We start from the raw sequence: 14,422 nt of genomic DNA, 5'->3' as shown, positions 1-14,422 counted from the left end.
ACAAAAACAATATGGCACCCAGTAGGAGACATGGAGGTGAATGGAAGGGTTTGGGTCGGTCACCAGGATCAGTGATGCCAGAAGAGAAGGGGGAGATGGGAGGGCTGGCCAGGTAGTCAGGAGATGTCTGTGGGGTTAGCGGAAGGCGAGGCCTGGGTCCCGGCTCTAGGTCCCACCCTGACTGGAAGGGAAGGGCATGGGGGAGACTGGGGGGGACAGGGACCATACTTAAAGGGGGTCAGACTGGGGGACAGTTCCGTGTGCATCAGAACTCTTTGGACGGCGTACATCCAGCTCTGCTAATGAGCCCTGAGAAGGTGAGCCTGGAAGGCACCCGGAGTTCTCCAGGCCGGTGGTTCCAAAGCCTGGTCCAGGCTGCCTGCATCAGGGGCTCCTGGAAATACGGGCACCTGAGCCTCGCCCCCAACCTACTAAATTGGAATTTGGAGGTGGGGCGAAGGGGCTGGGAATCTGCACTTTTTCTAACGCTTTTTGAATTGTGGTAAAATATACATGTAATGTACCATCTTCACCATTCCTGAGTGACATTCACACCGTCAGGCAGCCACCCCACTTGCAGCCTGCAGAACTGAAACTGCCCAGTAAATACGGACACCTGTCCTCCCCTCCCCCGGCCCCTGGCACCACCACTCTAGGGACCTCGTATGAGTGGAATCACATTGTATTTGTCTTTTTGTGGCTGGTTTCTCTCTCTCAGCATCATGTCCTCAAGGTGCATCCGCATCGTAGCACGTGTCAGGGTGCCCTTCCTTTTTAAGGCTGAGTGATATCCCACCGTGCGTACACACCGTATTTCATTTATTCATTCATCCGTGGATGGATAAGAATCTGCACTTGCAACAAATTCATCCTGGGTGATTCTGATGTCACTGAAATTTGGGGACCTGAACCCTGGTCCAACCCCATTATTTTTAAAATGGGGAAACCGAGACTTCAGGAAGGAAGAAGAGTTGCCGCAGCCGGAGGCAGGGCCGGAGCTAGTGCCCGTGCCCATGTCGCGCAAGGGGCCATCTGGCCAGAATGACCGACTGCAGGGCCGGAGCTAGTGCCCGTGCCCATGTCGCGCCACCCCTCTGCGAGGGGCCGTCTGGCCAGAATGACCGACGGTCTCCACTCCCTGCTTCTCTCGCCCCTCCCAGCGGGCTCCTCTGCGAGCACCCGCCGCCCATGGTCCTGCTGCAGACCAGCCCCTGCGACCAGTTCGAGTGCCAGAACGGGGCCCAGTGCATCGAGGTGCAGCAGGAGCCCACCTGCCGCTGCCCCCCGGGCTTTGCCGGCCCAAGGTGCGAGAAGCTCATCACCGTCAACTTTGTGGGCAAGGACTCCTACGTGGAACTGGCCTCCGCCAAGGTCCGGCCCCAGGCCAACATCTCCCTACAGGTGCGCCCGCCCCGCCCTGGAAGGGCCCCGCGTGCCCCAAGCTCTGACCGTCCAGAGCAGCTGGGGTGCACCCCCCCACAGCACCGTCAGGGACAGCCCTCAGTTTGGGGGCTCTGGCCCAGCTCTGTCCAGGGGGTCCCCAGAGACAGCCCCTGACCAGCCTCACAGCTAACAGTAGGCTCTACTTCAAGCCTCAGCCATTCATTTCTCTAGGAAATATTCACTCTACTACGTGCCAAGCACTGTGCTGGACAATGGGAATTCGATAGTGGACAAGACAGGCGAGGCCCATTGCCTGGAGCAGGATGACAAGGGACAGTGACAGCCCTGGGTGTGGTGGGAGCTGGAACAGTGTTCCCAGGCTGCTGGGAAGAGTCAGAGAAAGCTACCCAGCGGCGGTGATAGCTAAGCCGAGGTCTGAAGGATGAGCAGGAGTTTGCCTGGAGGAGGGTAGAGGGCGAGGGGCCGGCAGGGCCGGATGAAGCGGCAGTGCAGTCTGACCTGAGAGGTCAGCACGTGCAAAGGCCCGGAGGCACAAACAAGCAGGGCGTTTAAACTCTTTAGTATGAACCAAGTGCTTTTCCAGCTAACTTCTTTCGGGTTCTTTATCTGTGGACCTGAGCTCATTCATTCCAAAATGCATTTCTGGGAGATCTAAATGCTATTCTGGGGCGGCGGGGGTTGCAGGGGGAGGCCAGGGAGCAGGGAAGGTGTATGATAGAGAAAGAGCAGGCCCCTGACTTGGGGGGGAGGAGGAACCCCAGAGCTGGGTGCCCCCTGGGCAGCGACTGCTGGGCTCTCAGCCTTGGCATTAGAATCACTCAGGGAATTCAGATTATCTGTGCCTGGGCTCCACCCCCAGAGGCTCGTGTGTAATTGGTTTGGAGTGAAGCCCAGGCACTGGTGTTTTTAAAAATTCCCAGGACTCTTAGCACAGTGCCTAGTTCATAATAAACATTGTATTAAACGGTGATTATTAGCATTTTGTTTATAATTATTATCACACTTTATACAGCGAGACTGAGGCCCCGAGAGGGGCCGGGACTCGGGTGGGCTCACGCGGTAGCCCGGTGGGAGAGGCTAGGTAGAGCTCGGGGCTCCTGGCAGGCAGGCAGGCATACACGCGACACCATGAGCGCACAGTAAAGGGTCGTTAGACTGCGTCGCGCAGTGGGCCTTTGCTGGGGTGTGAGAGCTGGCCTTCACACCTGGGGACTTACCGTCTAGGTGGGGGAGACAGTCTGCACCTGGGTCCTGGGGTCATCCAGAAGACACTGCCTGGCAGAGGGCTCCGTGCGGGGTGGGGCGGTTAGGCCTGGGGGCCCTAACCCACACGCCTCTCTGCAGGTGGCCACTGACAAAGACAACGGCATCCTTCTGTACAAGGGCGACAATGACCCCCTGGCTCTGGAGCTGTACCAGGGCCACGTGAGGCTCGTCTACGACAGCCTGAGCTCACTGCCGAGCACAGTTTACAGGTAAGGACCGCAGCCCCCCTGCCGCCCACCTGCCACGCGGCCCGCCTCTCCCCACCTGCTTCCAGCCCTGCGAGCGACAGCGGGGCGACTCGGCACCTCTCCTCCCCAGCCCCCCGCGTACACCCTGTCCCCTCACGGAGCGGCAGCGGGAGGGAGAAAGGTGTTGGAGGAGGAGGCAGGGGAGGAAGGCAGACCCTGCCAGGAGGTGACGCCTCGTTCCCGTAAGATTAATGGCCCGCTGGCGACCACGCGCCCCAGTGGGGACAAGTCTGCTTAATGAGATGCCCTTTTCAAAATGTCATCCTAATCTTTTATTAGTTTAAGAAAGAAAACGGGGAGATTAGCATGCAATTCACAGGAAGATGGTCCGCGGCCGCGGGGGAGCAGGACGTCTAACCTGACTCTCGGACGGTTGCGGACGAGTTTTTCCTGAACTTCAGTCCCCCCGTCACCTTGATTTTCCCATTATCAGTGTGTCAGCTGATAGTTATAAATATTTTTGAGATAGTTATGAAAGTAACTAGTCAAATGAGAAATGCCTGTCTGGGTTACACTGAAAATCGGGTTAAACCGCCTTAGAAGGACAGTACGGCCCGTGAGACCCGCCTCCAGAGGCCGGCCGCCCCCAGCAGCAAACCCGGAGTTAAACCAGGTCCCAGAGCCGCAGCGGCACCAGCGACTGAGAATGCGCAGGCTCAGACCCAGACCTGCTGACAGGCGCTCCGGGGTCAGCCGGGCCATCTGTTGTAGGGGCCTCCAGGTGACTCCGACGCACAGGTCAGGGAAGTGCTGGCTGACACACGAACCTTCCTGGAGAAGGAGCCATTTGCAGTGGGTCTGGAAAGGGAAGAATCCGTGTGAGCAGGAAGAACAGGTGGGCCAGCCGGCCAGGAGAACAGCAGTGACAAGCCTAAGGGACAGCGGAGAGGCAGCGACCAGACAGGAAGATTCACGGTTCACAGTGGAGGGCAGGACAGGGAAGGACAGTGGGTTCAATGGACACCAGGAGAAAGAGCTGTCGCCGTGGCCTCGGAGTTTCCTGGAGTCAGGGCTTCCTGACAGCTGTGTTCCTGGAGCTGCGGGTCGTGGGCGAAGCGGAGGGGACAGAGAACCCCGGGCGGAGCCAGGGCCAGCCTGACACAAAGCCTGCGCTGTCAGACGCGTCTGCGTTTGAACGAGCGATTCACCCTCTCGCCCCAGTTTCCTCGCCTGTGTGCCATGGATGGTATCAGGATGCACCTCGGGTGTAGTTGAGGGTTGGGGGTTGAGAAAGCACTTGGCAACTTGAGCCTCCACTTGGGCGTGCCAAGGACAGAAGGTGACAGCCAGGCTTCAGGAGCCACTGGGCTCTATCCAGAGCCTGGGGCCTTCCCCCAGCAGAGCCCTGCCCTCCCCCGCACTGACGCTAGCTGTCGTGGGAGTGATTTGGTAAAGGGGCGATGTTGCAGGTAGGGATGCGGGAACGCTCTGCCGTTGCCTAAGTCAGGACCTGGGGAACAAAACGGGCGCCTGGAAAATTGCCATCTCCCCCAGCCTTTGTCAGGGCATCAGATGAGGGTCAGCAGGGGCCTCAGAGAGACCCCAGGCCCTCTCTCTCACCCAGGGAGGAACCTAGGGAAGGGTGCCCAGGCCCAGAGCCCTGCACAGGCCCGGTGACGGACTTTCAGTGCCCTGCAGCTCGCCATCCTAAAGTCTCCAGGAGTCTTGTATTGAAAACAGTTTTGCTTCAAACGCTTTTCTCTGAGGCGGTCCTGGTTCCGTCCAGCAGCACCCACCCTCTTGCACTCACCCGGTGGACGTCTCAGGCACCTTGTGTGGGCCAGGTCCTGGGCTAGGTGTAGGGCCACAGAGTTAAACTAAACAGTCCAGGAACGAAGACAGGCACGTTCTCCGGGCAGGAGGCAGGAGGCAGTCGGTCTCCGGAGACACGTGCGTGCTGCGGGGCTCTGAGGCGGGAGCGGCCATCTCCACTGCGCAGAGAGAGAGGGCTCCCTAGGGGCGGTCATGTTCGAGCTGAGGTTTGACTTGTGGCTGACAAGCCTTTCCGTAGGCCCCGGGCAGGGGGAGACCCATCAGTTTGCAGAGAAGCGGTTACTGGAGGGCTGGGAGGGGCTGGGAGGGGCTGGGCTTAGTGGAGGGCACAGGCCAAGCTGACCAGCAGCTGCCAGGGCCAGGAGGCCATCCGAGCCAAAGGGTCACTGCAGTGACCTCTGGCCATCCAAGAAGGCCGCCTCAGCCACAGAGCCACAGCCAGGGCTCCACCCCAGAGCTGACCTAATCAGGGGAGTTGGCATCATGCAGACTTCTGCCCACGGAGGCCCCGCTGACCTGCCCGCAGAATGAGGGGGTGCAGCCAGGGCCTGGAGCAGCCAGATTCTACGGCTTCCTCCGGGCAGGTGCCCGACCGTTCATCTGCCCAGCCGTAGCCACGGGTGGCAAGGAGGGCACCTCACAGTTTTACTCCAGGCCCCAGGGCAGATACACAGAACAGCCCTCCTGAGCCCTTCCCTGCCCCAGAATGGGGACAGACTGCACCAGCCTCTGTCCCCAGACTTGTCAGATGGGGCTTCAGGCATTATTTCCCACCTACAAGGCTAGGAGGCTGAGTAACGTGACAGATTTAGGGAAAGTGGGCTGGGATCCAATAGGGAGTGGTGAGCACTGTGGTCACCTAGAGCACACAGGCCTCGTTCAGAGGGCCAGCTGACCTCAGCCCCAGCAGGTGCTGCCATGTGGGAATGCGGATTCTCAAGAGAAGCTAAAAGTTCAGGGTTTCTGTGTGACGTAGCTCAGTGTTTAAATGTTGACCATTTTGAAACACGGGAGCGCTCTATCTGGCCGGCAGTGCAAGCCCTCTGCGTCTTCATTCCCACCGCCCGCCCTCTGCCAAGGTCTTTGTCTCAGTTGATGTTCACCACAAGCCCAGGCAGGCGTCAGCACGCCTGCTTCAGGGATGGGCGAGACACCTGACACTCAGGTGAAGTCTTCGGCCCTGAGGCACACAGCTGGAGGACCCAACATGATACTAGATCTCTCCATGCCCAGGTCAGGCGTCCACCAAAACCCGCTCTCCCACGCGCTGGGGCACAGAGGGTGGTGCCGAGAAAGGGGGGCGGGGGATAGGGGGCCGGAGCGAGGCTTCTGCAGTGCCAGCGGCGGGCTCAGGCCGCCTGCCTAAAAGCCAGGAACACTTTGTTCCTGTGATGCTCTGTCGCCACCTGGTGGTCACAGCTCAGCCTCCGGGTGAGCATGCCCAGCACCTAGAAGGACTTCCTTGTCCCGTGCCACAGTGGCGTAGGGGCCTGTGGCTGGGGAGCTTGGATTTGACTTTGGCCTCAGCACTTCCACTTTAATACTTCGGGTCAGTCGCCTTGAGTTTCTGAGCCTTAGGCCTGTTGTTTCTAAACAGGAGAAAACTCGTACGTGCCGTGCGGGGAGGTTAGGGTTAGACGGGACAGGAGGACACGTGCTTAGCATGGAGCAGCACACGGGGCCCCCGTTAGGCGCCCAGCACATGCCCGTGTCGTTCGAGAAAGCAAACGAGAACTGGGCAGGCCACTCTGGCCAACCCTTGCCCTCAGCGCCAGCCCCAGACAAGCCACCCAGCCTGGCTCTGGCACCCCGGGCTCTCCCCGGCCCACTCGGTGCCGGTTCGTCTGGCCCAGTGCGAAAGGAGGGCGCCCCTCAGGGCCCCTGCCGTCCCCTGCCGTCCCCGACACTCTCCCGGGGCTGACGGCGGGGCGTGGGGCCACCGCGGGCTCACTTCTTGGAGCAGCAGCAGCAGGTCGTTTTCACTGGGTCCGGTTTTCCCCGTTTTTCTCTTCCTCGGCAGCAGCAGAGCCATGTTTCCTGGTGGTGTTGTACTTCAAAGTCCAAGGTTTGGGGAACAAAAAGGAAACAGAGCCATCCGGGTTGGCAAGCTGGCGGTGAGAAGTCAGCCTTCAGGGCTGCCCCCCACCCTAATCTCCAGGGACCCACAGTTTGCAAACCACCAGCTTCAGGCATGATTTCTAGGAGCCCCTGGTTAGGATGTGCCAGGAAAGTGTCACCCCATTAACCCATGAGCACTTACTGGCACAGACAGGCTCTGGGAGGTTCGGATTTGGTGATGGGAGTCAGGATTCATCATTCCGACTTTGAACATCGGTTCCCCCACTTCCTAGCAGTGTGACCTTGGTCAAGCTACTTAGGTTCCCTCGCTATAAAACGGTCTTGTGTGCCCTTCTCTGCCCCCACCCAGCTCCTCCAGGCCTAAAGTCAGGGTCGAGATCATCGTTTCCACCTTTTATGGGGCACTTGCGAGGTATCAGGGCCCCTGCACTGGCCATTAAAACCCAGTGAGGTCAATGCCATCACCCCCCCCCCCATTGTACCAAAGCATTAACTGGGGCTTCAGGTGACGTGGCTTGTCCAGGGTCCCTCAGCTGGGGGACCCAGCGTAATCCTAGATCTCTCCAGCCCCGAGCATGGCCTGGCTGAAGAGTATGCCTGGAGGAAGGGGCCTGCCTAGGACTCTCCCTCGTAAGCATCAGGGGAGGCCCTCCGTGGGGCCAGGCACTTTGTCAGAGGTAGGAGCTGGGGGCCACAGGGTCCCCTTCTCCTATCAAAACATGTCTCCAGGTGGTGCACCAGGGCCTGGCCAGCTGGGGAGCGCAGGAAAGGAAGAAGGGAGTGGGCTTGGAGGGGGTTCATGGTGCGTGTTCCCTGTGTCTGTGTGTCTGATGGGTTCGTGTTGGAAGGGACCCCCAAGACCTGCCCAGGGCAGCGGCCTCTACAGCTTCCTCCCTGGCAGGTGGCTGCCCAGCGTCCATTGCACACCTCAGGGGATGCTGAGCTCATTTGCCTTCAGGACATCAGTTTACAAGATGGTTTGGAGATATATTTACATATTTTTGCATGTGTGTTTAGAATACGCTGAGGGCCCAAAGTCAAAAGCTGTGGTCTCTGCACATCAGCTTTCATCCCCCAACCCACCATCACCAACTAGTCTGCGGGACCACAGACAGGACTCTGCCTTGTCCTTGACTCACTACTGAGAGTAGCTGGAGCCTACCGAAATAGAAGCAGCTCTACCTTCCTGTGGTTTCTCGGCTCCCCATTATGAAGCTAGACCCCCCAGTGGACTCTGTTTTAGCCACCACTCCACACTCCCACTGCCCTATTTCTTGGCCAAACTTTGCATTGATAAGTTGCGTGTCTGATTTAGAGAAAAGGCTAAGGAGACGTGAGCTTTGTGAGTGACGGTACCTGTCTGTCCTGTTTGCCACTGATTCCTGACTCCTAGTACAATGTGGTTCATAACAGACACTGGGTGGGTGGGTGGGTGGGTACATGTGAGAAAAGAGGGTTCTTGATGGATTTAGCAGGATTCCGGGCTCCTCTGCCCTCACTTTCTCCCAGAGGGCACTAGAGCAGGGGTCGCTAGGTTGGCAGATAATGGTTGGTTCTCGTTGTTGATATTCTAATAACACTAACAATTAATTGCTCACAGGTTCCCAGTAATTTCGCATACGAAGCACTTTCACGTACCTCCTCTAATCTGATCATCACGATAATTCTTGAGTTTGTTCTGTCCTGTTTACAGATGAGGAAACCGCCCAGGGAGGTTCTGTTTCTGTGACCGGCTCTGGTCCCGCCCCGAGTAAGGTGCTAGACTGGGTCCACTTTCTCCACTGCGCCCCGTCTGAGCCCGTCTTCCCCCGAGTATTTCCTTTACCTCTTTGGCTACCAAAATGTCTGAGTCGGTCACTGAAACTGTCCCTGTCTGCTGAGCTACTCAGTGCCACCTCCCTGATGGGGTCCTCTAGTTGGAGCCAACTCATCAGGGAGATTTCATGGGAGGCCTCCACATTTACTGCCCACACCTGTTCCTCAGAGAGCCATTTTCTTCAGAGAAGGGGGTACCGTGCCCCAGACTCCTCTGTCACCCCCACCTCTGCACCCTCTCAGTCCCTTCCAGGACAGAGTAGCAGAAAGAGCAGACCCTGTGAGTTCTGTCTCTGGACCACACCAGCTGGGTGACCTCAGACAAATCACTTAACCTCTCTGGCCCTTAGTCTCTATCTGTGAAACGGTATATCTGATACTCCTTTACAGAATTATCACGAGGGTCAAATAGTCGGAGTCAGCCCTGGGTGAGTGGCTGCTGGGACTGTCGGGGGCAGCATGGGACGGGGAACGCAGGTGGGCTTCAGGGCTGGACGTGCCTCTTCAGAGTCCCGCTCTCTTGCTTATTAGCTGTGGGACCTAAGGTCAGTGACTCAACCTCCCTGGGCTTCTGTCTCCTCGTTTCTGTAATGCAGAGAACACACTGACCTTGCAGGAGTGTTGTAAGGCCTTAGTTCCCCAAATGTGATAGACGCACGGCTGGAGGCACATGAGATGAACTGAGGCAGGACGAAGACAAACTAGTGACATTGCAACTGTGAGGTCATTTTTTTTTTCATCTATACCAGGAAAAAATATAAAATTCATAGCACAATGTTTTCTGTGGATAGTATTCCTTAGAACAATACTAGCCTTATATCCTTACTAATATTTAAGGGGGAAATGGAGAAATCGAAGCAAAATATGTTAACGAAATCATGGTCCCAGTAGTATGCAGCAGGGCAGACATTGAGGTGTTCCGAGGATGAAATTGGCTTAACTCTGTGACATGCTAGAAAAGAATGCAAATTATGATAACCAAATGCGATACTTGACCCTAGATTGGCTCTTGTACTGGAAGGAAAACTATGTTATAAAAGACATTATTATTGGGTCCACTGAAAATTTAGAATACGGACTGATAGGATCCAGTATGGTATCAGCGTTGAATTTAACAAAGTTGAGAACTGTGCCGTGCTTACGTCAGAGGACTCCCCCTCCTTAGGGAATGAGCCTAGATAAAGGGCCACAATGCGTGTAACTTACCTTCAGATAGTTCAAAGAACCCGTGTGTGTAGATGAGTCTGTCTGTACATACTGGCGTGTGTTTGGAGAGAGAGATACATAGAAGAAATGATAAAGCAAAGAGGGCGAATAGGAGAATCCACAGCTGTGATAGATATTCTCTATGCTGTTGGTATTTTTGCAACTTACCTAAGTTTTAAGTTATTTGCAAATAAAAAGTAAAACAAAATGCAATCCCAGTCAAGTCCGCAGCCCAGCGCAGGGCCGTGGAAGGCACGCGGCTAACGCTCCGGCTCTCCCCCTCTCTCCTGCCCAGTGTGGAGACTGTGAATGACGGCCAGTTCCACAGCGTGGAGCTGGTGATGCTAAACCAGACCTTGAACCTGGTGGTGGACAAAGGAGCCCCCAAGAGCCTGGGAAAGCTCCAGAAGCAGCCAGCAGTGGGCATCAACAGCCCCCTCTACCTTGGAGGTAAAGCCCCCCCTCCCCTGCCACTCCACTACCTCCCACCTGCCCTCTGTGCTTGGGCACCTCCACCCCGGCCCCCTGGCTAGGGCTCCCCTGTTCTCATCTAGGCACCCACTAACAAAGCCAAATCAGGGTAGGCCTCCTGGAGGAAGTGACAACCAAGCTGCTCCCTAAAAGGTGACTAGTTAGCCAGGGCATGGGGAGAAGAGGGTGGACTCCTTCTGAGAACTACAAGTTGTTCAGAGGGGATGGTAGGGGACGTGGGGATGGAGGCAGAGTGCAGGCCCCTCGATCCAGGGCTTCAGGTCACATTCCCTGTGCTCTGCCACCTCGCGGGACACTGTGAGGCTCAGGTGATGGACGTGGAAGAACGTGTTTGAGGTTAAGGTCTTATGATGGCCAAAAGCCGTACCCACCAGTCTGGCAGCACCTGGGCTGGTAGTTCTCAAAGGGCCATGTGCCAAAAAGTCACCAGGGCTGCTTGTTCAACACAGAGTCCCGAGACTCTCCCCACAGAGCCCCCTCTGTAGGGGGGAAGGAGAGGCGAGGGGGTGGAGTGGCCCTGGAATCTGCATTGTTCATGGCCAGTCCAGGGAAAGCCTTTGGTCCAGAGCAGCCCCAGAAGGGACACAGCTTCTCTCCCAAAGAGGATCCCCAAAGTTCCACTGACCGAGGCTGCTCCCCAAACCCCTTCTCCCCAAACTAGCTCACCTGCTGTGTTCTGTGGACAGGTAGCACCAGCGGAGGCCTAGCTGGACCAGTGGGGATGTGGGGTACCACCAGCCCTGCCCAGAGGGGGTGATCCTCCAGCCTGCCAGGGTGGCCATGTGGCTGTGGGTGGCCAGACCTTTTTTTCTAGAGAAGCTTGAAATATGGATTTGTGGTATATTTTCTGTATTTAAATAATGGCAACAAATTCCGATGTTTTAGAACCACAGTGCAGGACGAAGGCTGCGCGTCCTTGTGGGGACGAGGGCCCGGGGTTTGGGCGCATTCCTGGGTGTGAACAGCAGAGGTGCAGGGCTGTGGATGCGTAACTGGGAGATGGCGCTGGGGAGGGGGGGGGCGGGGCGCTGGGAGAATTGACAGGGTGGGGGGAGGGGGATCTTCAGGCCACTGTCCTGGTGTCCCCCCCACAGGCATCCCCACCTCCACGGGCCTCTCCGCCTTGCGCCAGGGTGCGGACCGGCCACTGGGCGGCTTCCATGGCTGCATCCACGAGGTCCGCATCAACAACGAGCTGCAGGACTTCAAGGCCCTCCCGCCACAGTCCCTGGGGGTGTCGCCGGGCTGCAAGTCCTGCACCGTGTGCCGGCACGGCCTGTGCCGCTCCGTGGAGAAGGACAGCGTGGTGTGCGAGTGTCACCCGGGCTGGACCGGCCCACTGTGCGACCAGGAGGCCCAGGACCCCTGCCTCGGCCACAGGTCAGTGTCCCGAGACCCCTCGATGGAAGCTGGAGGGACTGTGGTCAGACTGTAGACAGGACCTGCGGCAGCGTGACTGCCGAAACGGGCAGACGCCTGTGCGGGGCAGCAGGTGTGTGTGACTCGGCACCACCGAGCCACATGTCATGGCTTAACTGTGTCATTCCTCCAACAAATATTTATCGAGGGCCTACTGTGTGCCTGGCCTTGTGTTAAACAGGAGCGACCCAGCAGCTCAGTGTTGACACCAGAGCCAAGCCTGGAACTTGGTGGCTGACGAGCGAGAAGGTAGCATTTTAGATCAGGAACGGGGGACGACTACAGTGAGCCCTGGCTCTGACTGTCCTCCCGGTAGAGACAGTGCTGCATCGGGGTCAGAAGTAGGCTTTGGTGTCACTGTCTCCAGCCGAGACGTGGAGACACCCCCCCCCCGCCCCACCTGGCACTGGGCAAGTGACGGGGACAGAGTTTTATCAGGATGGCAGGGCACTTAAAATGCTTAGGGAGGCTTAGATTCTGCCCAGCTGTGACTTGCCACTCGAATACGTGAGTTCTGATGTCTGCGTAAACAGTGAGCAGGCCACGCTGTGGTCACAGCTGGCCGGTGGACGATGCTCAGCCACGGGGCTGGCCAGGCGAAGCGTCCAGCAGCACCGGGCTCCGCTTCCCCATCTCACCCTCTCCTCCGCCGACAGCTGCAGCCACGGGGCGTGCGTGGCAGCGGGGACCTCGTACGTGTGCAGGTGCGCGGAGGGCTACGGAGGGGCCTTGTGCGACAAGAACGACTCCGCCAGCGCCTGTTCGGCCTTCAAGTGCCTCCACGGGCAGTGCCGCATCTCAGCGCGAGGGGACCCCCACTGCCTGTGTCAGCCCGGCTTCGGCGGGGAGCACTGCGAACAAGGTGGGTGAACGAGGTGAGCCCCCCACACTGCAGAACCGCAGAACTGCAGAACTTGTGCGGAAGCCGAGAGGGCCCCTCCCCGCCAGGCCCCGCTTCCCCGGGGAACCCTCTCCCCGTGATTCCTAGTTGGAATACTAGTCAAAACGGATCACTTTTTAAAACTTTTATTAACGTATTGAAATTTCAGACTTAACGGAACAATATGCACACAGCACTCGTCCCTCCAACCCCGCACCACTGCCCACACGCGCCCCTTACCCGAAGTCTCTTCCGGAACCCAACAGTCTCTCGAACTTCAGGAGCCGTGCATGAGCTTTAAATTTACATGACGCACCTAAAGCTTTGAAATGCACCAAGCCCTTTCCCACTCACACTCCTACCAGGCTTCCAGCACCCTGGGACCTACCAGGGACAGTGACTTGTCTGAGGCCGTGCGGCCGAGGGTCCTGGCTCCGGTCACTCTCCCAGTGAGGACAGAGGGCCGAGTCCCGAGGACTCACGGTGACAGAGGCCCCTTCCCCGCCCTCCACTCACTCAGCTCCCAGCCCCCGCGTCTCTTCCCAGGAACATGGCCCTGGCCATGTTGGGCTCCTTCCTGCTCCTTCACGCATCTGTCTGTTTCTCGTTACGAACGCACCCACTTAAGTAATCACGCAGCGAGTGTCCAGACTCCGCACCGTGCGGGCAGGCTTCTGACAGGTGGGGACCGGGGCTGGACCCCAGCCCACCAGTGGGAGGCAGGCTCAGCTTTGTCAGAGCTTCTGGTTTTCAGAGAAGCCACAACTCCCGACTATGAGGTGAAATCTCCTGTTTTAACATTGGCAGTTAATCTGGTTTTTAAGCATGTGTGGTGCACTCAGAGTCTGGGGACAGGACTGAGCCCACAGTCCACCTTTTTGCCACCTACAGTTTGGCCTTTAAGTTCCTTGAAGGAAGGGACCGCGGCTGGGGTTTGGGGGGGGGCGGTCAGGGACGGGGAGCAGCGGCCCTCAGGCCACAGGTGTTGCGGATCAGCCTGCCAGAGCCTGCCATGGCTCCCGCCCCAGCACCGGGCCTGACCTACCTCTTCTGCCCGCCGCAGAGAGTCCATGCCGGGGGGAGGTAGTCCGAGAGGTGATCCACCGCCAGAAGGGGTACGCGTCGTGTGCCACGGCCTCCAAGGTGCCCACGCTGGAATGCCGCGGGGGCTGCGGGCCCCAGTGCTGCCAGCCCACCCGCAGCAAGCGGCGGAAATACGTCCTCCAGTGCACAGACGGCACCTCGGTCGTGGAGGAGGTGGCGAGAAACTTGGAGTGCGCCTGCCGCCCGTGCTCCTGAGCCCTCGACGCCCGCCCCGCCGGCCAGCTCGCAGTGGGGGTGCGGCCACGTGGGGCCCCTCGAAGATTTGGAGTCAAGCAGAGGAAGCTGGAGAGGAAAAGAAGAGAGTATTAAGTATATTGTAAAATAAACAAAAAATAGAACTTATTTTTATTATGGAAAGTGACTATTTTCATCTTTTATTATATAAATATATCACACCATCTGAGTATATGTACCATATAGTGAGTTATTTTTACCGAGTTTTTTGTTTTGTGTATTTGTCATGTTTTTATAAACAGCTTTAAAAATTTTTAAGAAAAAAAAGACTAATAAAAATGTTTTAAAACAAAAGGATAAGAATAAAGAACTGATAGCCTCTCTGAGGAGGAAAAGGTTTTACGTTTAGGAAACGCTATCATGTCAGCAGAACCCGGGACCTGTTTACGAGCTCAAGAATAAGAGGGGAAAGGCTTTTGTTTTTTCCTTCCCTAAAAGCGTTTAACTCCTGCTTGTTCATGTCCAAGGTGCCCAGTTCTTCCAGGAAAAGCCACTGGGCACT

The 14,422-nt window shown here is 57.3% G+C and overlaps 1 protein-coding gene across 2 annotated transcripts in view; it reads left to right on the top strand.

The window, feature by feature from the left end:
• SLIT3 (slit guidance ligand 3) overlaps positions 1-14,214 on the top strand; it is a 545,706-nt gene extending 531,492 nt beyond the window's left edge. Inside the window, exons 31-36 of one of the 2 annotated variants that reach the window (XM_015585228.1) lie at positions 1,161-1,401; positions 2,749-2,879; positions 10,087-10,241; positions 11,378-11,663; positions 12,359-12,564; positions 13,646-14,214. In XM_015585228.1, the coding sequence (XP_015440714.1) occupies positions 1,161-1,401; positions 2,749-2,879; positions 10,087-10,241; positions 11,378-11,663; positions 12,359-12,564; positions 13,646-13,881 (1,255 nt within the window). In that variant the 3' untranslated portion in view covers positions 13,882-14,214. Of the gene's footprint in view, positions 1-1,160; positions 1,402-2,748; positions 2,880-10,086; positions 10,242-11,377; positions 11,664-12,358; positions 12,565-12,751; positions 13,171-13,645 lie in introns of those variants that run through there. The other variant, XM_015585229.2, reaches the window with a different exon arrangement.
• Positions 14,215-14,422: the final 208 nt, after the last annotated feature.

The sequence above is a fragment of the Pteropus alecto genome, unplaced genomic scaffold (genome assembly GCF_000325575.1).
Source record: "Pteropus alecto unplaced genomic scaffold, ASM32557v1 scaffold40, whole genome shotgun sequence".
In the NCBI taxonomy this organism is placed as follows: domain Eukaryota; kingdom Metazoa; phylum Chordata; class Mammalia; order Chiroptera; family Pteropodidae; genus Pteropus; species Pteropus alecto.
The sequence above is the reverse complement of the archived record's forward strand: the minus strand, read 5'-3'. Positions and strand labels throughout refer to the sequence as shown.